General features: G+C 33.9%; 1 protein-coding gene across 4 annotated transcripts in view; it reads right to left on the bottom strand.

Annotated features, from left to right (window-relative positions):
• LOC126739778 (putative polypeptide N-acetylgalactosaminyltransferase 9) overlaps positions 1 to 25,785 on the bottom strand; it is a 501,736-nt gene that overhangs the window by 75,626 nt on the left and 400,325 nt on the right. For all 4 annotated transcript variants that reach the window (XM_050445610.1, XM_050445594.1, XM_050445615.1 and 1 more), the window contains exons 8-9: positions 1,832 to 2,084; positions 1,631 to 1,770 (exon numbers count right to left, since the gene is read on the bottom strand). In XM_050445610.1, the coding sequence (XP_050301567.1) occupies positions 1,631 to 1,770; positions 1,832 to 2,084 (393 nt within the window). The remainder of the gene's footprint in view (positions 1 to 1,630; positions 1,771 to 1,831; positions 2,085 to 25,785) is intronic.

The following is a 25,785-nucleotide window of genomic DNA, read 5'->3' as shown; positions in this document are numbered from 1 at the left end:
ACCACTGGTTTCGTGACCTACAATGACTTTTATCATTTTAAAAAATACCAAAATTTTGATTTGCTCTTTTTGATCTGGCATAACCAAAAATACCGTTCATAAAATTTTAAAATTATACAAATATCATGCCTACAAAATCAAACTAACACAAGACCTAAATGAAGATGACTTTGATCGTCGTGTACAATTTTGTGAGTACTTTAGTGATACGTTATATCGTGAGAGAAAGTTGCTGTACAAGGTCTGTTTCTCGAACGCGAAACGAATCCTCATTTATTTCGAGAAACAGATACGCAGAGACCTCAAAAACCTAATGTATGGGCTGGTATCCTAGGAGATCATATTGTTGGACCTTTTTTTATTAATACAATTCTTAAAGCTGAAAATTACTTGTAACATCTGCAGGACGCCATCACCAAAATAGCTGAGTTACTTGAACAAGATTTTAATCTTCTAGAAAATGAATGTTTGGACAAGATGGGGCATCACCACATTATGCTGTTGCCGTTTGTTATTTTTTGAACAACCTATTTCCTGGACGATGGATTGGCTGGAGAGATACCGTAGAATGGCCTACTAGTTCTCCCGATCTTACCCCCTTTGGATTTTTTATGTCATCTAAAATTCAAAATCTTTCCACACAAAGCCTGACTCTCTTGAAGTTCTTCGAAATAGATTTGTTAACGAATGTTAGTTAATAACGCCCGACATGTTCGCTAATGTGCGCAGACATTTTGATCAAGAGGTCAACGAAGATCATTTTCAACATTTAATAAAATAAGTATTATTCATATTTCCGGAAAACTGATAAAATAAACAAATAAAAATAGGACTATATTTATAGAGAATAAAATTACCTTTCATTCATAATATCACTCGACCCCTATTCCTTTTTTAAAAAATTATTATAAATGCTCTTGTGAGGGGATGACGTCAGAAAAACGTAATTTCTGTCAATAAATATCCCCCTCAATATTAAATTTGACGTGTTCGGATGTTTTTACCTAAACAATTAATTTTTCAAGATTTTCAGCGTGGACTGTTTATCTCGGACAGAGCCCATATGTTATTAATAGAAAAACGTTCATCCTGCATTTTTGGTTATTATAATTTTTCCTATAAATAGTATGAAAATTCAATTTGATCCAATTTTTTAATTTTGATTTACTCAGATGTTATATTACGCCTGAGAAAAATTATAGAAATATCTTTGATATGAAACCTTTCACTCACTTTTTTCCATAATTTATATAGATTTTGAGTTATTGTCGTTTTAAAATTTCAATTTTGATTTTCTCAGAAGTTTTATAAATATGAGAAAACTTATAGAAATTTCTTTGGCCGGAAGCCTTTCGCTCTACGTTTTTGTTTATTATAAGTTTTACCAAAAATCAAGTGATTTTTAAGACATGAAAGAACCAAATGAGTTGAAGAAATCCATATTTTTTTAAATTTTTTGGAAAAATAGTCTTGAAAATCATCTTAATGAATTGAGCAGTCTAGTTTGAAAATAGTTTAACACAGAAAAATTCAACTTCAAGATGATCCAGGAAGTAAGAGAGACTGTTTCTAGTACTGGATATTTGTAGAAAAATTCCTGGAAAAAAATTAAAATTACACCAAATATTACCTCGCCACTAGCGACAGCTTCTCCAGGTATAAACAGCTCTGGATAAACGTTATTCAGGTACCACTTGAAAGATTTACAGCCCAAGTTTTTCCTTAGCTCCTTCCTTGAAGAAATGTCTCCAATGTCCCCTTTATCGTTTCCTAAAAAACAACTAACTTAGACATTCATTCTACAATGACGAAATCATACCAAAAAACTTACCAATCCTTTGATAGTAATATTGCGCGTACTCATCCATCCACACCTCGGCTAGCCGTACAGAGTTCCTCTTCAGCACGTTTACTCCCTTCCTCCACTTATAAGGGGAGCGTTTCCTGAAGATGTGCCCTACATGGGAGCACGGAACGATCTCCAAGGTCCCACCGCACATCCACGTTTTAAATGACAATTCCAGGTTTTCACCGCCCCAGATGTCAAAACCCTCGTCGTAAGTACCCAGTTTTTTAAAGAAAGCCTGGAATATAAAATTTATTGATTATTTAGTTATTAATAAGTGCTATAAACATAGATGAAGGATCCAGGGGAAATCAGCATTAGTCCATTATTTGGCTAAATTAAGCTGTTTGTTTATTTTGGTGGCATTTTCCAGTTCATTAAATTGTAAAAACGGCATCAGTCCATATCCAAAGACGACGCATTCGTTATTACATCAGCTATTAGTTTATTCTTAGCATACACGTGTTGTATATGCGCAGATTAATGACTATATTAGCTAATTTAGTAGTTCATCTATTATCATACGGTTTTTGTTTGAAGGAACCTGAACGTCGTAGAATCCTTCGTGAATTTAATAAAGTAGAAAACGCTAATGCATAAAACGCTTATCTTAGTGGTCTTTGCGTAATAATGCCTCATTTACATGTGATATTCCAGTATGTCTTAAGGTTTTTTGCCTTTAAAATCAAAAAGGTTATATGACATGCAAGAAAAGCACAACATATAACCGCACAAACTTTCAAAAAACACAAAACAGAATGTGACTGAGTTTATTAAGAATCTTAAAGGCCGCAAATGACATTTTTGGAACCTCATTAGGATATTCGCAAGTTTACCTATCTGAAAATCTAAACATCGTAAAATGACACAAAATATATTCGATTGGCAATGTTGAAAAGAAGATTTTCTATCAATCCTTCTGTGAAATTTTTGAAAACAACTTTAATATATCGTTCCGTTATCCACAAAAAGACACACATATTACGTGTGATTCCTTAAGGGCTGATATATTTTCACTTACTGCTACATTAAATTCCGACGCGGATGGATAAACTAGGCAGGTAGCAAGTAACAATATACGGTTTTTCGGTTTTTCTATTATGCTTACGCTTATTTCTTGGTTACGGTTATTACACGGTATGGTTATTACAAGAAAAATCGTTTTACTATTTTGAAAGCAATATTGACAACCAGGGACCTCGAGGGTGATCAAAATATCAGTCTGGTGAACCAAAAAGCATACGCGGAGGTCCCGAATAACTGGAGAGATAAATTAAAAAATTTCTGTATAAAAGCTACACTATTTGAAGTCATTGACTGTGGCAAAATTTTTGATTTTCACAATTGGAGTACGTTTTTATCGCCGCTTTATCCACCGAAGTGCATCTTTCCAACTGGACCAATCAGCATGCTCCAGGTTTGTAAACAGAGATTCCGCTTAGTTTTTCACAAATCTACTTATATTCTAGCTCTAAATTTGACTCGGAAATTAAAGTTAATTCGGAAGAATCTAAAAAAGAAGCGAGAAGATCCACAGAAAAGAGAGGAGGCAACAGTGAGAAAACTTTAGCAGCGTCCAATTCCCATCAAAAGAGCTAAATAGAAGGATCTCCAGAATCTAACCACATTTCCTAAGAGAGCAAAGTTAACAACTGTTGATAAAAGGGCTTAGATTCCTGTAATTTTTTTTTCTTCTCATGGGCTTATTTATCGGCCGATTTAAAAGATAAAATTAATAATATATCAAATCATTGGGAAAAAGAAATCGCATTTGAAAAGTGGTTGTTCCCAATAATGTGCTATTTAATAAAATAAAGTAAATGCCAAAATTAATAGTTTGGGCATTTTAAATAGGCGTGTATACGATTTAAGTCATAAAATGTAATGCAAACTATTTTTCCGTGATTACTTGATTAAAAATTAAAACTTTCAACCCATTCATAGCACCCTATTTTAAAATTAAAAAAAAAAAGATTTTTTCTATGAGTATAAAATAAAAAGTAGCAAATAGAGTATCATTGTTTTCAGAATATCATTTTCTATCGAAATACGTAATAATATACCAAGTATTCCCTTTAAAATAAGAAAGTTAGTGTCTCTTCCTGTGAAATGGGAAGTGTTGGTAAACAATAAAATATATCAAAAGATGCTCTTATAACTGTTCTATCGATATACCAAATTTCATTTGTTTATGTTAAAAAATAAAAAAGTTATTAAGTGTTCCCCTTTTTCTGTGTCACCCGGCATTTTGCGCAACAATAATAAAGAATTTATTTAAAGAATTTAGAACTATCCGGGTATTGAAGGTATCTTTTTTTGATTTACGATTTTTATTTATAATTAAGTTATACTTATTTAATTTAATTTTTGTAGTGATTATTTCAATTCTTTATATTATTTTCGTAACAAAGGCCTAACTTTTGTTACGCAAATCATGGTTAAATTTTTTATTAAAGAGAGATTGTTTCTAATACCTGACAGTTTATTATTTATATAGTTTATGTGAGGAGTGCAGAAAGGAGTAACTTTTTATAGTAAATGTTTGTCCAAAGTATGGTTGGTGTGATGTGATAATTCTGTGTCTTAAGAGTTTTGTGCCAGGGTTGTTACCAGCAGCTTTTCCTGTACTGTGTACTAATGAATTACTGTTCTAAAATCATCCGTAAGCCCGACTAAGGCTACCATAATTAACGTTTTATAAAATAAAGGCGAAATTAAGATCCCAGAACTGAAGGCAGCCACTCTGGCAAATGACTTTGTAGTGATACGCGCAGGGCGAAAGATAATCGGTAACAAAAAGTAACGAGCTGCCTCTCGACCGCCCCTCCTTCTCCTCCTCGGCCATTATTGTGAGGAATTTCTAGAGATTACGTTTTGCACGCTCCCTGCATTCCTGCCGGATGGAGATATGCATTATCTAATGAAACCGGGATATATTAATAAGGCTAATAGCCATAGTTGGGCCGCCGCACTTGAGGTTGCCATATGACGTATATATCATACCCCCTTATTATACTTTCTGTCGCCATCTCGCTCGCACCCGTGATGTTGTCTACAAATGCCTACAAGATTTTCAGGTAATTTAGAGGACATCATAAATTACCTGTAAATTGAGGTGTAGGACTATGCGGGTATCTGACGGGGTTTACGTGATAAATTAAGGGGACTTCAGGTTGGCATGATTATTAATTAATATTTTTTTGAAAGCAACTATTTTGGTTTAAATAAATCTCTTAATAAATTCACAAAAAACAGTTTTACCACTAACCAACACTTTTTATTTTATTTTCGAGGCGTGTTTCGCTAACGATGTTCACGATGAAAATTACTTGGAAATATTGGAAACCACCATTTAATCTAAAATTGTTGAGGAACCTAAACGAAGATTTATTACATTTTTCACAAGATGGAATGGCACCCCACTATGTTCTTCCTTTAAAACAATTTTTGCATGATCCGTTTCCAGATCGGTGGATTGGGACGAGAGGTACAATGGAATGGCCGGCGACATCACCAGATCTAACACCCCTAGGGGGTCACGTTTTTGGGGTCACTTAAAACCTGTTGTATTTAAAACACAACCATCTTCACTCGATAATCTTCGGCAACGGATTATTAAAAAATGTGCATCTGTTCCATGAATGTGAGAAATGAGTTTGAAAATAGATTGTACTTTTGTTTAGCTCAAAATGGAATGCTTTTGAGCATAGTCTTTTAGTTAATTATATAATACTCAATGAAGTCTAAAAGAAAATAACTGGTTTGTGCCTTCTTGATTTCGGCAAAACTTTTGATACTATTAGTCAAATTAGGTTGCTTGCTAAACTTCACATTAAGGGTTTTAAAATAATTCTATTTCTGTTTTAAAACCATATCTCAGTAATAGATATCAGATAGAGACAATATCCTTATATTTCAAAATCTAACTATGCTTTAATTAAAATTGGAGTTACACATGGATTATATTGTCGGGCCTTTGTTATTTTTTCTGTATGTCGCAGACATGAAAAATGTAATCATGCAAATAAAATGAAAATAAAAAATGTAATAATAATGTAAGCTGACGATTCCCAGGTACATTTATACAGTGAGGGCCAAAAGTCCGGAATAAATTCATTTAAAATTCCGGGGTATGTTAAAAAAAACGCTCGGACACGTCGATTTTCATTTTTAACTGCAAGTTTTCTTACTATAATTTTATGTATACAGGGTGGTCCAAAAATAGGTTAAGACCATCAACTTCAATTTTTGAAATGGAAATACCTATTTTTTATTCTGTATTCTTAAAGAACAGAAAATTCTAGACATTTTACGGTTGAATTTCTAAAAAAACATTCAAAATATTAATGTATTTAATCAAAAGTATTGTATAAACGTTGAACAAAAAGAAACTATTCTAATCTAGACCGAATTAAATGTTCAAATTAAGCCCCATTAACTTCTTGACAGTAAGCGAGCCTTGATTCGAATTCTCTCAGAACGTTGCGTATCATTTCTTGAGGTATTCGTTGAATCTCATTTCTTATATTATTTCTCAATTCTTCTAAATTGTTGGGTTTATTTACATACACTCTAGGCTTTAAATAACCCCACAAAAAGAAGTCCAAAGGAGTCAAGTCGGGGGACCTAGCAGGCCACTTTAATTGACCCCTTCGCCCAATCCATCGACCCGGAAATACCTCACTTAAATATTGGCGTACGGCTCTGCTAAAGTGTGGCGGCGCGCCATCTTGCTGGAACCAAATTGAAGCTTCTGGAATATTGGGTTTTTTTGCATTTGGAAACATCAAAAATAAAGCGGGAATCAGTTCGTTCCTTAAGAATTCCAAATAACGTTGACCTGTTAAGGTACCTTCGAAGAAAAATGGACCTATGTCTCTGTCATTGATAATGCCGGCTCAAACATTCACAGATTGAGGACATTGGGTTTGAGCTTCAACCACTCAATCTGGATTGGAGGAAGACCAGTAACGGCAGTTCTGTCTGTTTACTGTACCATTGAGGCAGAAGGTCGACTCGTCAGAAAAAATTATTCTACGAGTAAAAAGACGGTCGTTATGGCAGACATTCATTGTAGTTTCGCAAAACTCTAATCGACAATCTGTATCATCTTCGTTAAGTTCGTGAATTAATTTTAATTTATAGGGATGATATTTTGCCTTTTTCAAAATCCTTCTTAAAGATGTTTTTCCAACATCGTTATCTAGTGCTGCCTGTCTAGTCGGTGTATGAGAATTCTCTTCAATGGACAAAACAACATTTAACATCTTTTCCTCGGAAATTGAGGGACGACCCGATCTGGGTCGATCTCTGACGTGACCTAATTCCCTAAATTTTCTTTCTAGTTTGCTAACGGTAGACTGAGAAATTGTCTTATCAGGATACTTGGTATCAAACATTTCACAAACCTGGTGTTGAGTCCCAATGCGATCACCACATCCTATCATAATTAGTATTTCTATTCTCTCAGTTTCACTTAACTTATTCATCTTTTCAGGCAATATTAAATTTTACAATAAACAAGGATAAGACTGCTTGATACCTGTCACTTCAAAAAATGATGACAACATCATTGCAACAATGGATGAAAAAACACAAAAAACAAGGTTACCTTAGTAAGGGTGTTACATAGTTGCATGAATTATTGTATGTTCAGAAATTCAACCGTAAATTTCTCAGTACCTATTGACACTAACTAGCTAGTGTCAACAGATGGTTTTAAAAAAGCTTCGATAAAAAGTGCAAACCGCATTTGTCTATGTCTAACCGCTTGGATTTTATAAGATGTCAAAAGTGCAAATATGCCGATCTTTAACTGTCAATAACTCAAAAACAAATGAAGATAGGTATAGGACATTGTACATAAAATATGTCTAGGATTTTCTGTTCTTTAAGAATACAGAATAAAAAATAGGTATTTCCATTTCAAAAATTGTTCAAAATTGTTTCAAAAAGTTGATGGTCGTAACTTATTTTTGGACCACCCTGTATACACAAAATTATAGTAAGAAAACCCGCAGTTAAAAATAAAAATCGACGTGTCCGAGCGTTTTTTTTTTGAACATACCCCTGAATTTTAAATGAATTTATTCCGGACTTTTGGCTCTCACTGTATACATTAACAAAATCATATACAACATTTTTTTTTCCGACTTTTTTCTTTATTCTCAAAATCAATTCATTCAGAACTTTATTTTTCAAATTTGCTTTGAGAAAATATTACTTATGTAATTCATTAATCCTATCTTTACTTGAATATGGAGATCTAACTTATCATGATGCGATAACTTTTGTTATATCAAAATCAATCCAAAAATTCCTGTACCCATTTTTCATTTGATATTCCTAGAAAACATATCAATCTCTTCTTAAAAGAATTCTTAATTTTTTGTATGTTAAATTAGAAAAGATATCACATATTTTGACATAAAAACTGACAAACGATATTTAAAAAAAGTCTTTAATATATTTCAACATAATCATAACATCAGGAATTGTCTTAATTTTAGACTCCTTAACACAGTATAGCAGTTTCTCAACATTCCGCACAAAGCTGGAATAGTTTGTTTATCTGTCAAAGAATTAATATTATACCTTTAAGAATTACATACAGGGTGTTCATTTGAAAACTTCCCACCACGGATTTATCGAAAACCACTGTTTAAAAAAAAAACGCCGAAATACGTCAAAAGGTTTGTCAAGGGGGACAACTTTCTAACCTAAAATTACTTCACCCTCCGCCCCCCAGGATCATCCCCTTAAAAATTTTAAATGGCAAGGGTATCGAGTAATAGCTTGTTCAAAAAGGTCTTTCGAAGTCTTATACTTGATGTCGATCATAGTCCCTATACTTGATAAAGCTGAAATATATTTCCAGCAAGACGGCGCTTCTCCTCACTATGTTCTTCCCGTTCGGCAATGGCTAGACGACGAGTTTCCAGATAAATGGATAGGGCGAAGGGGGCCTATAGAATGGCCTGCTAGATCTCCTGATATAACGCCGTTAGACTTTTTTCTATGGGGTCATTTGAAATCTATTGTGTTTACTCCCCAACCTGAAACTTTGGATGAACTTCGTCAACGCATCATCGACAGCTGCCATGATACCCCACAACATGTTTTTGGAAATCGGAAGTCCGTCAGGAATTTGAACATCGCCTATATCATTGTTTGGCTAAAAACGGGCAACATTTTGAACACTTATTGAAATAAAAACTGATATTTTCATGTTTTTGTTTTCTATCTAAACAAATTAAGATCAACAAAGATTTTTCTAATTTTCTTGAAAACGAGTCGACTGATTTAAAAAAATCAAACGTCAAAATAAAAGACTTGGAAAGACCTTTTAAGCAAGCTATTACCGTTGATTTGAATAATAGGCTATAATTAACCTATTATTCAATCAACACTATTACTTATGCCATTTAAAATTTTTAAGAGGAAGACCCTGGGGGTCAGAAGGTGAAGTAATTTTAGGTTAGAAAGTTGTCCCCCTTGACAAACCTTTTGACGTATTTCGGCGTTTTTTTTTAAACAGTGGTTTTCGATAAATCCGTGGTGGGAAGTTTTCAAATGAACACCCTGTATATCAAAACAATGTTGTAAGAACAAACCGTTTGATGATTTATTCTTTGTTTGAGGATTGTGATAGTTTGAAATATACCAACTGATTATAAATCTACGATAAAAAAAAACTTTATGTCTATAAATAATTTATGCACTAATTTTATAAAGTGCTAATATTAATACTTTTAAAAATGGATTAAAAATGGCGAGGAGAAAATGGATGTCCAGTTGGTACAGTGTAAGAGCCCAGAGTCGAGTTACACTATTAATGACATAAAGCCTATAAAAAGGGACAAACGAATATCATATACAAGGTGTACTGCTACATGAAGTCACATTTTTTACATTTTTCAAATTGACAGACCCCAGATTTTTTTTCTGTTAAGTTTCTGCGTTTCATTTATAGATAACTAAAATTATTCTCTCTGCAGTATCGGTTCTGCTGCTAGAGGCCAAGTGTTTAAAGTGAGGTTACTAACAGCGCTAACAAGTTTTGAGATTTATAAACTTTTACTTTGGGTTAGCTTTACGCTATGAGTTAAGAGTAAGGTTGCTTTCAATGACAGAACATCCCGTTGCTGAAAATGTGCTAACATGACGACTAATTTTAGATTGTTGACACTTTATACAGTTCTTGCACCATTTAGCTATATCGCGATGCATATTAGGCCATACATACCGTTGTCGAAGCAGCCAATCAGTAATTCTAGTGCTAGGGTAAGCTGAGTGGTGAATTTGATGAAAAACTTTTTTGCAAAGGCTGACAGGAATAAGGGGACAAATAGTTTCACCTGATAATTTGCAGTAAACGCGCACAAGGTCTGGACCCCATTCAAACTTATGCTAATATTAATGTTATTAACTATCATCACACACTAACATCTTATAGCTAATATTCTTACTCATGCAATAAATTTGATACAAGCACAATCAGATAACCTCCACCCCAAAATTTATTTACCACAATAAACAACAAAATCGTTTATTTGTCAAAAGAAAAAAAAAGAATACATTTTATGAAAAAAGAAGGACGCATGACAAAAAGGACAGTTTATTGATTATAAAAAAACCGCTATACATGATCCTTATAGTTATTTACTTATTTATTTATTTATTTAAATTTATTTTCAATAACGGCAGAGCCAGTTTACAAAAATAAAATTTGAATGACCGTAAGCCGCTGGAAAATGGATCCAAACTATTTTCATTAAAGAAACGCAAAGTCCTAGTCAATGGAGAAAAAAACCCATAGTTGGAAATGAATGAAAGAGTAAACGAAACATAGGAGAGTTGATCCTTCTTTGACAGGTGTTAAAAGGAATTGCGTCCAAGACGGTAGGATAATTATATAAACCATTTAAGATCTCATAAAACGTTAAAGCATCAAAATAATGCCGTCTGACCTTAAGATTAGGGATATTAAATTGGACACTAATAGTCGATGTAATAATTACAACAAATTTTAACTTCAGCTTTATAAGCAAGAGATCTTAAGAATCTTCTGTGTACTCAAGGCGTTCAATATGAGAATCATAATAAGGGGACCAAATTACAGACGCATACTTAAAGGAACGCAAGGAATGTACCAAAGAGTAATAAAGTAATTTGAAACAGTAAGCTGAAAGATGTACACTATTTCTAGTGATAAAGTAAGACTACGCATACTCCTGTTAATAATATCCAAAATGTGCGACAAAAAAGTTATCTTGGTATCGAAAAGAACACCTAAATCTTTAACTGTATCAACTGACTTGAGTTCGTTATTGTTGATTGTGTATTGATAATTTATAATTTTATTAGAACGACCAAACAAAATACATACACATTTCTTTACATTGTGGCGTTAACTTTACAGTGTTACTATTTTGCCAAGAGTTTGCAGACGGTAATTCAGAATTATTGGAGGCTTGGGATTGTTCGAAGGTTCACTTATGACTGGCTATTAAAAAATATAATTTTGATTATAACTATTAAATAAGAGGGCGCCACTTAGTTTTTTTTTATGAATGAAAGAAAACTAAGTAAAAAAAGAAAACTTGGTATATAGGTTTTAATTAATGATTAAATGACCCTGGATAAAGTAGATTTAAAGAGGCAAAAAAAAATATCTTAACAATACAACCAAATTATATTTACATCAAAGATATGTATACACCTCATTTTCTAATCTGTTAAATGTTAATAATTTATTATGAATTAAAATATGAATAATGTTGATATAATTAAATAAAATAAGTTTGTCAAAAGTAACATTTAAATTATGATTAAGCTACTAGGTAGATTTCAGCACTTGAAAAATAAATTGCAATTATTAAAGTTTTTAGTAAATTTTTGTTTTATTAAATTATACAGGGGAAAGTTCATGAACCTTTTTACCTAAGGCATATCAGCCTTAACCGAGTTATATCTACTTAACTACCAAAAAAGGTACTAAAAAATACTGAACAAAAAATAACTAAAATTATACATAGGAAATTGACATATTAAATTATGATATTGATTAAATATTTGTAGCAATAAATTGAAATTAAAAGTATATTAATAAAAATTTAAATAAGTGAGACAAATCTATAGTTAATAATATTTAAATAAATGGAATAAAGTGGTCTGTATATTCCTCCAAGAAATGAACGGCTAGCCTTCAAAATCGAGGCTGTGAATGTATGCCATTTGTAGCGTAGCTATCTGGACTGGGAATCTCTAATACTAGCTCTAACTCTGGCTCCAGCTCCACAGCTTACAGCAATTTCCCGGGGAAATCAAAATTCTGCAGCCATCAACAATTGAAGAAGAATAAAGAGGAAAACGGAAAAGTAAAACCCTAAGTAAAACCCTAAAAGTAAAACCCTAAACAACGGTCGCCATTGTATTCACTGTCGATAAAAATGAATGGCGTTCAAAATGTGACACACTCACCTTGCTAAGTTTCATTATCTATCCATTAAAATCTTGGGCATCCTGCACGAGAATTATGAAATAAACAGTTCCCTAAAGGAACAAGATTAAGGACTATAAATTACAAAGCATATTGGCCACTTCCTGCTTCACAGACTTCGGAAATAAAAAACTGGCCTTTTACGTGCGCTTCTACCTGCGACACGGGAACAAGTCCTCGAAAAATGGATGCAGTACCGACTAAATAAGTTACGACCCCACCTCTCGCCTGAGCTGTCAATGTCAATCCAATCAGAGAAAACATCAATCAACCAACCAGAAGAGTGACGGACCGTCAACAGAAAGCATGAATAATTAAACCAGGAGAGTGATGCGTTACAGTAGTAATGTGTCATTGACAGTGTGAATTTAAAGAAATATCGATAAAAGAAGTTGACTGAAATTATTAATATAATTATTGAAATTAATGAAATATCAATGGAGCGTTAGTGAAAATAAGAGTAGAAAAATAAAACGCTACAACATTCAGTTCCAGACTTGCTATTACACCACTCAGCAACACTATTTAAATCCAATTGAAGTAGCTCAGCATCAAGATATGACTCAATGGCTTTATACAGTTTAAAATCATCAGCAAGAGCAAGATGATTTGAATGAACAATTACATTATTCAAATCTCTTATAAACAAGTTAAAAAAGACCGATCTAATATGCGAACCTTGAGGCACGCCTGAAGATACTTCAATACTATTAGAAATATAATTGCTTAATATGACCAACTGTGTACGACTAGTCAAAAAACTATGACAAAATTTGACCAAAATCCTACCAAGGCTTATAGCCCCAAACTTCCGAACCAGATGTTCACGACCAACCCTATAAAAGGCCTTCGAGAAGTCCGTATACATACTATCGACCTGTACAAACCTCTCAAAAGCACCAATCTAATCGTATTGGTAAGTCAGGTTACCGTAGATCTTCCCTAACAAAAACCATGCTGATGATCATTAAGCAATCGCCTACAGTGCCACGAAAATCGCACAGAAAACAACCTGTTAAACAGATTAAAAACTACAGAGTGAATACACACACCTCTATAGTTACAAATGTCAGTTCTATCGCCATTTTTATGAATTAATGTTAAAAAGCTTACCTTTCAATAATCAGAAAATTTGCCTGATGTCAAGCAAAGATTGAAAAGGTGATGCAGAGGCTTACTCAGAGTGCACACACAGTTTTTGAGAAAAACATATGGAATACCATCAGGGCCAAAAGAATTTTTGTTAGGAAGGCGTAAGATTTCATCAAATATGTCCAACAAAGAAAAAGAGATGCGATTTAAATCTAGACGGTAATCAAATTTATAGTCAGGAGCCCTGTTGATAGGTTGCCTGTATGTAGTTTCAAAATACCTAGCAAATAAGTTTACAATATTTTGACGATTACCGGCTTCCATATGCATGTTATTGGGGTATGAATCAGACCTATGCAATCTGTTGATGTGTTTCTAAAATGAAGAAGGATCGTGAGAAATTTTAGTATTTAATTTTTCAATATACGACCTAAAACATTCATCACGGCGAGTTCTACATTTATTCCTTAAATTAAAAAAATTAACATAATCATTAATACTAAGGAAAGCATGTGTGAACTATTCTATACATAAGAAACAAAACAGCTAAATAATTCTAAATAAAAACTAACCTAAAAGAAGAATCAATGCATGACAGATGCAAGAACTATAATAAGTATTTATTCTATGAAAGAATTTAAAACGATTAGAAGAAATATAATGTTAAGTTATGAAAAAAAAAAAAAACAAAAAATTAGCAATTAAAACGTGAGAGGCAAAAGCGAAGGGCGACAGTAAGGGTAGCCTGGCCGCCTATTATAATATATTATGATATGACTCTGAAGTCAGAATATCGTGTTATTAATCACATGTGTGATTCTACTAAGCCTGAAAGCATAGAGTAACTTTAATCTGACATGCTTTGAAAAACCTCTCCTGCTACGTGTTTTGATCTGTTCCGGCAGTTGGTTCCACAAGTGCGCAGCAATAAAAGAGAATGAGCGTTTAAATGATGCCGTATGATGCTGAGGGATTAAAATTTTTGATTAAACCTAGTGTTGTAAATATGATTTAATTGTCATCATTGAAATAAAGCCAACTGTCTACTACATCTCTGTATAATAGTATCAAAAATATGCGGAAGAAAATTGTTTTTTTTTTATTTTCTTCATTGTTCGCAACACTGTGCACTAGAGGAGTTTTAAATGTTTTTTTTTAAGAAATTATAAAGGCAGCCAGAAGACTTGTCCTAACCGCCATTTTGGAACAGCATTTTGGAAAACTCTCTCATTCATCACATACCGCCTGCCCTTCCTAATGCATGTAAAAATCCCTTGCATATACGAACAAAATTCGAACATTTCCGGGGTTTATTTTAAACCGGATATAACTCAAATTTTTTAATATAGTGCGATCGTAAATTGTCGCACGGAAGTGAGATACGTCGGCCCACCTGCCCTCCCTCTGTTGCTGCCTGTGCTGGAGCAGTAGCATCTGCGTTTTGACATAAAAATAACGAAACACTCTTTCCCGAAATATTGTTGCACTTTTTTGCAATTATAGCTTTACGGGTGCCATTTCCTCGCGCTATTAGTACATAAATCATGACGCTTTAACCGGGCAGCCGGGGTGCCGGGACGTTTTTAAAAAATGGAGCTTTTTACCTCGCAGACCGATCAGTGGAGCTTTTGGGGGGTAGAAAGGTACAATGTTGTTCTGAACTGGAGGTTTTGTAGACCAGGGAACACATATTTAAACTAATTAAAGGTTTTGTTATCATGTCATGATAAAAAGATGACATAAAAACATCATGTCAATGTCATCATGTCAAAAACACGTCATCAGTTGTTAGAGTAGGTAAGGGTTAGTGGTATAATAAGGGTACTCCTAAGTAGTTAGGGTAGGTAAGGGACTAAATCTCCTCACAATTTGCTAATATTTTTTTTACATATTGATAGTAGGAGTGACTTTTTGGATTTTTTGAGTATTTTTTCGTTATTTTTTTAACTTTTTTAGATAAACTAGTCGAGTTGTTTTTTCGTAAATTTGACAAAAAAAATCTAAATTTACTTGTGGTAAATTTTACATAAGTGTAGCCTCTAACCATTACCAAAAAAAAAATAATGAAAATATATCTTATGGTGATGTTATAAAAACACGTCATCCTTACAAGAAAGATATCCTTTTGTTCAATGTACTAAAAAGAGACCAAAGTAATAGCAAAACAACACAACCTGTTTCTATATTTTTATCTCGACGGCAAACCGAACTGGACCCGACCATAACCAGTTGAGATCGAGAACCTAGATATTTTTTTCTATAATAGAAAGAAATTTTCTTTCTATCGAGTTAGATAGCTTCCTCGCAGAGTGCTCAAGGACCCAGTTAGTAAATTCTTTTCGCTGTTTATGATATGCTGGCCAAAGTTCTTGAGTTAGTTAGATTTTGTAGGCATGCAGCTTGTAAATCTTTAATTAGAATTCGCTGAAAAATGTCTATTAAAATGTCTAATTGTTGTGCCTGATTCTGTCACACTCTTAAAAACTGCCGTGATGTTTTGTTTTAAAGGACCCTTTTCACATCACTAGGCAAACCACTAGTTTAAATTTTTTTTACTATTCTTTTCACAGTAGACGAAAAAGAAACATTACGTCGACCCAACATTGGACGCACTTTACAAATAGTGGCAATTAAACTTTCACCATTTTGATAATAGTTTCTGTCAATCAGGAAACGTTGTTGTACCGTGTAAAGCTTCATTCTGACTAGGGCGAATTTCACGGATTTTTGACAGGCAATTTTAATCTCGCATATTCACATATTTTTCCCATGCACATAAAAGCGAAATTTGTATAGACGAAAAAGCGGATATTCCCAAAAAAATTAAAACGATTTCAACTATTTTGCAAATTTCTTTTGTCAGCTGTCAGTTTTTTGTTGGTTATGTTATGTTTTGTTTATTTTAACTTTTAGGTAGAAAACAATAAACGGTTGTTTTTTATTCAAAGATTTTAACTATTTATTTTGTAGTATGTGAGCTGTGTGAAAAAACTAACGTAAATAACAAAGTACAGGAACAATCATCAATATTGGAATACGAAGACCTAGATAGTGATACCCAGTAGTAATATTAAGGGTGGGGAAGCTTAGAGCTGTGCAATGCGGCCTAAACAGTCCCTTTTTGCCAACCCCAAAATCACCCGCCCCTACGCCTTGCCTCCCAATGCACGGTCTTCACTACGAGTCCTTTTAATAAAGGCTTGCACGTTATTTCAGTTCAGTCTTTAAGATCTTCCCGTTGGAGTGTCCTTGCTCCGAAAGTTTTCCTTTTTAGGCGAGTCCACCTATCACAGATACCTAGTATCTGTATGAAGTTTCTTCCCCTGCACTACAATTTGGACAGAGTGGGCTTTCTCTTATACCAAGAAGGTGTAGATGCCTGTTTAGACTATTATGCCCAGTCAGGATTCCCACCAAGTCTTTGATACTCTATCGGGTCTTTGTTAGCAGTCGCCTTGCTTTAGAGCCGTCATGGTCTGGTATTATTTCCTTGGCCTGTCTACATCCTTCGGTCCTTCTCCAATTCTTCATTGTTTTTCCCCAGGCCCAATAAATTTATTAAGTGCCTGGGAGATTCGTTTTCTCGACCGAGACAGAGTTTAAAGAGCCTGCGAAGGGGTTAACGGAACCTTGTCTTGCCAGTTCGTCGGCTCGCTCATTGCCCTCGACACCCTGGTGTCCTGGGATCCACCTCAGTCTCACTTCCCCTTGTGCTTCAAGCCTTTCCAATGCGTCTCTGCATTCCTGGACTAGCGCTGAGCTGGCACTGGGTTTCTGAATTCCCTTGAGGTCAGCTTCACTATCAGAGTAGATGAAAATTCCCCCGTTACATACCCCCGTTACTTCCAATGCCTCTCGTTTATTTGCTACTCCGAGTATAGTAAACACCTCTATTGGAAAAACTATGGTGTGTTTCCCTAGTGAAAAGGATTCCCCTGTGTTCGTTTCCATCCTGTACACTCCGGCTTCGGCCGAATTGGTGTTTTTTATCCATGATCCATTTGTGTATCAGGCCTGGAAACCATTTGGCTCTTTAATTTGGTGTTCCAACGATTCTTCCCATGTCTTGACTTGAAACCCCTTCTTTAACCTTAGTTTGCCACTCTCTGTAGTGCATCTGGATGTCAGAATTGGTATGTTCTTACACATACTGAGAGCAATCGTCATATGGCCTTGTCTTAAGTGAACATGCGCCACTCTCCGCTATCCTTCATCCTCTTATGCGCCACCATGGCCTCCCGCTCAATCCAGACTGGGAGGTCCGGTAGCCCAAGAAGAATATTTAGTGGTGCCGCAGGTGTTATTCTCATGGCTCCAGTAATTCCCAAGCACACCAGTCTTTGCAGTCTGGTCAGCTTTTGGGCGTTGATGAGCTTTAATACGGCTGGCCACCATATCACGCATTCGTATGAGATCCTCACAGTATAAAGGCATTGGAGAACGTGAGGTTGGAGAATCTTCGGCGTAATTGCCAGATTAGGGCTGTTAAGGCGTCCTAAGTCTGCCTGTTTAGAGCCTGACAAATTCCGCCTCTTAGTAAAGAGAATGAGTTCGGTCTTTTATGGGTTAACCGATAACCCTGTCTCCCAACACCACTGTTCCACTATCCCGCACGCGGCTTGTATCCGCTCACAGACTGTGTTCATGAATTTACTCGTGAGCATCACTAGTCCGCATATGCCTGTGCATAGAATCCTTCAAGTTCTAGCTTCCTGAGGAGACTGTATATCACCAGACACCAAAGGTGTGGCGAAAGGCAACTGTCTTGCAGATAGCCGCCCTTCACCCTGGTCTCGATCTCTCACTCCTGGTGCCGTTTCCGTCGACTTCCTTTTCATGTAGGCATGCTGATTCCTATGTAGTGGCGATTCTTTTGGAATCTCCTCTGTTATATATCTGTCTATAAGCCTTTCTATAATCTTAATAGAAATGAAGTCAGGCTTATTGCCCCAAAGGACTTTGATTGGCAGTAGTCTTTCTTGCCCGGTTTTGGTATAGAGACTACATTTGCCGATAGTGATACCCAAATAACATAAAGTACATAATGAAAGGCCATAAATAATGATTTCTGGTGTTTTGTAGATTTATTGTGACATTTGTAAGAAAATGGTCAAAATTAGCTCCAGGTGCAACATTTTCAGGTACAGCAGACTGAGGATGAGACTCCAGGAGGTGGCAGGTCTACAGTTCTTATGAAACATATGAATTAAAAAAAATTAAATATTAAATAATAAAATCCTCGTAAATAATAATTATAGTAAAGATAATTATAGTAAACATTCATCACTAAATTATCTATTTATAAGTGGAAACGGCTAACTGTTGTAACACAATACAAAACATCAACAAATAATAATTCTAGGTTATGATATTTCCATGATAAACATCAACATCACAGAAAAGTTAAAATTTTCCGCCGCGAATATTTTTAAATCTGGATTTGACACATTCTGTCAAAAGTCCGGAAAATTCGCCCTAGTCAGAATGAAGCTTAATTCTCGATGTCTACTAACTCCCATTCGTCAACTTTGGATCTGTCACGTCATAATCATATAACATTGTCTGTCAAACATGGCGCGCAATTCAAATCTTGCGTTCTTATTGAAAGAACCTTTATATAAAGTCCAGTTCAGAGACCTATTAGAATCTTTGATGTGTCGCAGATGCCGCACTAAATAGTCCGTGCGCCTATGTCGTATTTATTGTCACATGATATACATGTTTAAATGGCAAACTTTTATATAATTTATCTATGAAATCATTTTAAATATACGTAAAACCCCATGTTTTACACTATTTTTTATTTTTCTTTCGAAAATGTCAATTTTTAGAAAAAAACTATTATCACAAGAAAATAATATCAAAAAATTGACCGCGGACTAAAATCCAAGCATCTTACAAAACATTTTAAACACTCCCAGCACTCACAGCCTTCTCACCTCTTTTTAGCCGGTCTATTAAACAAAGATAAAACACCTGGGTTCTGGCGATTCCTACTTCAGACTGTGCAAGTGATTGTGTATCTCTCTCTATCCCACTGATTTTTAGGATTACAGGGTCGTACCCAGATAAATTTTTGGGGTGCTTTTGTATTACTTTCGTCGTGTTTTTAAAGAGATCTTTAAGGATGGGTCCAACCCCTTTAAAATTGTTCTTTAAGGATGGGTCGGATGAGATATCACCTTTAATAGTTGAGAGGGGGGTCATGTGGTCAGGTTATTATTATTTAATGGGTTTTGCCGGTTTTGCTTTTCATACGTTTATGAAAGTGGAGGATTTAGAATTTGGCGTGTATTCGTCTAATTTTTTTGCAGTTTTTACTGTGAGGAAGTGTGTTTTTTGGTATTATACCTAGATAGTATTAGACCTTAAAATGTTTCGACCCTGGGAAAATGGTATTCTTATGGTTGGAACCTTTGGTGTGATGCTCAAATTACGAGACAGTTTTAGCACTAACCAAAACTCTTTATTTTTAATCTCGACACGTGTTTCGCTAACGTATAATACAAAAAAAGGAAATATATAAAATTTGAAGACAAACCAAAACATTTTACCCTTTTGTGTCAAAAAATAAATCTTTAATGACTTAATTTACAGAATAAATGAGCCTAAGTAATTTGTACCACTTATTATAAATACCCCTGATGGCACTTAAAACTAAAACTAAACTATGTTCTAAATTAAACTAAAATTTTTGGTTAAACTGACTTTACGTAATTAAATCTTATCTTTAAATTAAATATTATCTATTAACTATCCTGAATTTCTAACTTTATAAAACTAAACCCAAAAATCTCGAATAATAAAATTTTAATTACAAATAAATTTTAAGGTCGGACCTGTACAACTTCTCACGCTTGAGAAGCTGGGACTGAGGTCAGACGTCTAACAAAATAGTACGTCAAAAATACTATAGTCAAATTTTATGAATCAAATGTATACATTTTTTAAAACATTTATTTATTTAATGGAATGATTAAATATCGCTTAGAATATTACTTTATGACTCTTTCCACTTAAAATTTTGCGATTTAAACATGCATGCATGTGACAGTACAAGTAACACCGGCACACAAGCTATTCGCGGCACATCAAAGATTCTAATAGATCTTTGAACTGGACTTTACCTGTGCTATTTATCATTCATATTTATTCAGAATTGAACTAATCGATAATGAGCATGAATTCTCCAATAACCCGTCTTTTCCAATTTTGATAAAATTATTAAGAAAATTGTATCTACACCGGGGCGTGACTAAACAAATAAATTTAATGTTGACAACATTTTCATGATAAGCGGAAAATACGTGATCAAGCCCTGCGTAAAACACGAATTCTAACCGCGAGACAAATTTTGATAAATAGGATCAGGAGAATTACGTAACACACGTTTACAGGCGTTGTTTCGGCTCGGCCACACGGGAAACCCTTTTAGGAAAACCCTGTTTCACTTTTCGCTTGTTTTGTTCGTTTCGCATATATTTGAACAATAAAATATGTAACGGAACTTTTGTCGGATGTACTAAAAGCTGTAAGTTTAATGTAATTTTGAAAGTTTTATTAGCGAGGAGCCGAATGTCGACCTCGCACAAAGAGAGGAAAATTTAACGAAAATTGATGCAAAAGTTTCCTCTCATGCCGGACTAAGTATCAACTAGAAATTGTTTAATAAAGTTGATCCTAAAATTCCTTTAAAGCTTCAAAAGCGTAAAAACAAACTAGATTAGAGTAAGGTTCCAATTTCACTCAATTTATATGTAAAATTTCACATTTGTTTAGGGTTGTCAGACATGTGGCAAAAGGCAGCAAATCGTTTTCTCAAATTAAAGTCAAGCCAAATTATCATTTTATTATGTATTTAGCCATAGAAGTACTTAATCTGGGTCAGTTTTTTTGAAAACAAAATAAAACAATTGGTCGTTCTTTTAAGTCTTTAGCTGGAAAATAAAGTCACACAAATTCATACCTATTTTTGTATCTAAGAAGCCAACATTATTCCATTAAGTGCCTAAAAATCTTATAATAGTTATTATTAGTCAGCAACTTGAATATGTTATACGAAAATTCATTTTAGGTTCAGAACATATCACTTAAAATTAATTTTCTTTCCATTTCCGATATGCAGAGTCCATTATCGTAAATACAAATACGGTAAGTGCACGCCTAGTTGTAAACGTTTAATCGGAAAAGCGTCTTTATCAGCCCTAATGTACTTTAAATGGAAAATCATTTGGAGTGGTAGTAGGCTTGGTAATGCGACGCCATTGTTCAATTTGATATAGGGAATTGGCTTTACCTACGATATTACCAGTTAATTATTAGTATACATTTGAAATTTGAATTTGAAATTGATCAAACTGCTATGGTGATAACATATAGGGTGGAAATTTAAAAGCTTGAAATGGCCAGATATTAGCAATATACATACAGGGTGGCCGGAAAGTCAACGATAATACTGAAGGAGCTGATGGAGCAACTCATAAGCACCCAGAAAAACGTAAAATGACCTTAGTAAAAAATCGACGGTTTTCGAGATATTGGCACTTTAGTGGAAGTCACTAAAATACTACTCTTGGATCAGATTTTCGATTGTCACGCCTTAAAAATAGATATTTTTTAGAATCTCTTTTTAGCTATGCAACACTGAATAGCCATTTTACTGAGCAAAGACAAACATTAAACTAAACGGCCAAAAACTTTAATAAGAAATCTTTTCTAAAATAAAGTATTACTTATTTTTATTTTTTAAACTTTGAATTTGACCGCTCATACTGGACCGAAAAATTGTACGGCAACCCGGCTAATACCTTAAAAAGTTTGCTCATTTAATCTACTTTTTAAAATTACCTAAATGTTTTAAAAAACGCTTTACTGTTACTGTGATAGAGTGAAAGATAAACTTAATCTACCTTATGAAAAAAATTAAACAAATTTATAATTATTATGTTATGTTCAAAAAATATTTTTAACTTAAAAAAAAAAATTAAAAATCAAATAATATATTCGAACTGTCTACCACCAACGAGAATGCAGGCATGGCATCTTTTAATAAATGACCTATTGATCCATCTTGCATTTCTGGCAGAGTTAAGATCTTGGGCTGCATCATTTATTCGCTGCCGTCATTCAGCAATATTATTTATTGGTCTTGCATAAAACTTTTCTTTTATGCAACCCCAGTAAAAAAAATCGAGGGGGTTTAGGTCTGAAGACCTGGGAGGCCATAAAATTGGACCAAGTCGGCCGATCCATCTGTTGGGGTATGTTTGGTTTAAATGCCGACGAACTTCATGGGCATAATGTGCCGGGTAACCATCATTTTGGAACCACATTATTCGGCGACTGGCCAAAGGAACATCTTCTAAAAGAATTGGTAGATTGTTTCGACAAAAATCTAAATAAGCCTGCCAGTTCAAATTTTCTGGTAATTCGAATGGGCCAATTACACGTCCGTTCAAGATACCGCTCCACAAGTTTACTTTAAATCGGTACTGTGACCTTTCTTCTCGAATAGAGTGGGGATTTTCCAACGCATAAGTGTGCATATTGTGCATGTTCATAAAGCCATCCTTTTTGAATGTACTCTCATCCGACCCACAGTATATTATTTAAAAAATTCGGATCCTCTTGATTTTTTTGCAATATTCTGCGGCAAAATTGTCGTTCGTGGTTCGAAGTCTCGAGGCAGTAGGCTTTGCACTCGTTGAACATGATAAGGGTGATATTGAAATCGCCTAGTGATGTCGTTTACTACCGATTTCGGTATCCCTGTTATTCTTTCGATTGCTCCTGCCGATGTAGTCGGATTATTTTCAATTTCTTTTAAAACTCGATCAACATAATCAATACGAGGTCTTCCCTCTCGAACAGGAGCATAAAGCATTCTGCCTTCGGAATATGAGCGGTGAACATTAATAAATACAGTATATCGGGCCAAATTCGGATATCTTTCTTGAAAAAGATTAGATGCTGCTAGAGCATTTCCTCTGCATTCACCATAAATGAGATGCATGTTTGCATATTCTTGGGCGGTATACGACAAGGGCATAATAAATGATTAACCAATAAAACAAACAGCTCAAAGAACACAGTCTACAGGAAAATTAACTCAAAAACAAATCCAAAGCAAAAGGTAACAGAAACGTTAGGATACAAGCAAAAAAGTAGTTAGTTCACGGAATACTGTAAACAAACTAAATTCCAAAAATGTTTGTTGTTTATTGCTACGGTGATAATAATTACCTTCGCTCTTGATTTTTTAATTTTTAAGTTAAATAAAAACATTTTAAACATAACTTAAAAATTTGTTTCATTTTTTTACAATGATATCATAAGGCGAATTAGGGTTATTTTTTACTATAACACAATAATAGTAAACTGTTAAAAAAACATTTAGGTAATTTTAAAAAGTAGATTAAATGAGCAAATTTTTTAAGGTATTAGCCGGGTTGCCGTACAATTTTTCGGTCCAGTATGAGCGGTCAAATTCAAAGTTTAAAAAATAAAAATAAGTAATACTTTATTTTAGAATAGATTTCTTATTAAATTTTTTGGCCGTTTATTTTTATGTTTGTCTTTGACCAGTAAAATGGCTATTCAGTGTTGCATAGCTAAAAAGAGATTCTAAAAAATATCTATTTTTAAGGCGTGAAAATCGAAAATCTGATCCAAGAGTAGGATTTTGGTGACTTCCACTAAAGTGCCAATATCTCGAAAACGATCGATTTTTTACTAAGGTCATTTTATGTTTTTCTGGGTGCTTATGAGTTGCTCCATCAGCCCCTTCAGCATTATCGTTGAGTTTTCAGACACCCTGTATATAGATATATCTCATCCTTACCAAGCAACCCCTTGAACAGGGTAAGACACCCCTAAAATCTTAAATGGAAAGAAAGGTCGAGCTCATCATCTTAAAGCTCTTGGAAACTGCTTTCTAATTGTACCATAGAAAGTCATATTTCAGAGAATTCTCTGTTTATTAAGGAAAACAATATATAAAAACACATTTTTAAAATTTTTATTATTATTTTTTTATAAGTTACTTATCATGTTTCATGTATGCTAATGTTTTTGAGATATTTGGGTATGTTTCAGTGTGATTTGCATGCAGTTTGCCATTGCTTTTAAAGAAGTAAATTGATAAGTATTGAATATTGATTATTATTGATATGCTCTGTGATAACCTTTACTAAAAAAGTAAACTAAATTAATTCTTCCTATAATATTGCTCACAAAATAAAGAATCTCTCAGAAAATCTAATTGTAAGGACCTAATTGTTTACTTTGAGAGTGGCTTTAATTTAATTATTGTTTCTCATCAACATATTGTAAATATAGCTAAAGCTAATAAATTTGATTTGTATTTGGAAAGTATAAATTATACCAGCGTCATAATCCTTACTGAACATATATATATATATATATATATATATATATATATATCATTACATACTATTATCTAAGTTTTGTAGATCAAATTTTAAGAATGATCATACCCAAACAGCATTATACGTCCTAGGTACGTAATTTTTATGTCATATTTATGTCCATACGTCCAGTGTTAGAAAAATAACGTATTTTTGGATACGCAGTTCGTACGTAAATTACTTACGTCTCGGGACGTACATACAAAAAAAAAATAAAAAATAAAACACGTCGAATTAGATATACAGGGGGACGTTTAATTATGCATTTACTGAAGTTCTGTCAATCACCTCCTCACCTCCAGCTAACATCACTTTAATATGTCAAATGGGAACCCCCATCGTGTGATACATTATTTTAAAGGGCATTCATATGCTATCAATGGTTGTAAAAAAAAAATAAAATTGATTGACCAAGAAGCAATTAAAGTGTAAATCGGTAGGGTAGAAAAACAAATTTAATTAGTTTAACAAATTTATTTTATTAAATGTTCAAAATGTGCGCCGTTATTAGCAAGACAATAAAAAAGCCTATTTTCAAACTCCTTACGAACATTGACAAGGGTCTGCCCGGTAATTTCTCTGCATTCTTGAAATATTCTATTTTTTAAATTCTCAATACTCTCAGGTGGGGTTTTATAAACTTTGCTTTTTAAGTAGCCCCAAAGAAAAAAGTCTAGTGGGGTTAGGTCCGGAGACCGTGCAGGCCATTCGATTGCACCACGTCTGCCAATCCACTTTTCTCGAAAATTTTCATCAAGCCACTCTCGAACTACCAAAGTAATAAATAATTTTGAACTAAATGTACTGTTTGTTACCACACATTTTAACTTCTAAATTGCTTGTGTTTTTTTTTAATGATCTAGTATAAAAAATGTAATAATTTTAAAATGATGTAGGTACCACACTAAAAGTATTCATTT

Source organism: Anthonomus grandis, chromosome 1, assembly GCF_022605725.1.
Source record: "Anthonomus grandis grandis chromosome 1, icAntGran1.3, whole genome shotgun sequence".
Lineage (NCBI taxonomy): Eukaryota > Metazoa > Arthropoda > Insecta > Coleoptera > Curculionidae > Anthonomus > Anthonomus grandis.
Note: the sequence above shows the minus strand (reverse complement) of the source record. Positions and strands in the feature narration are given on the sequence as shown.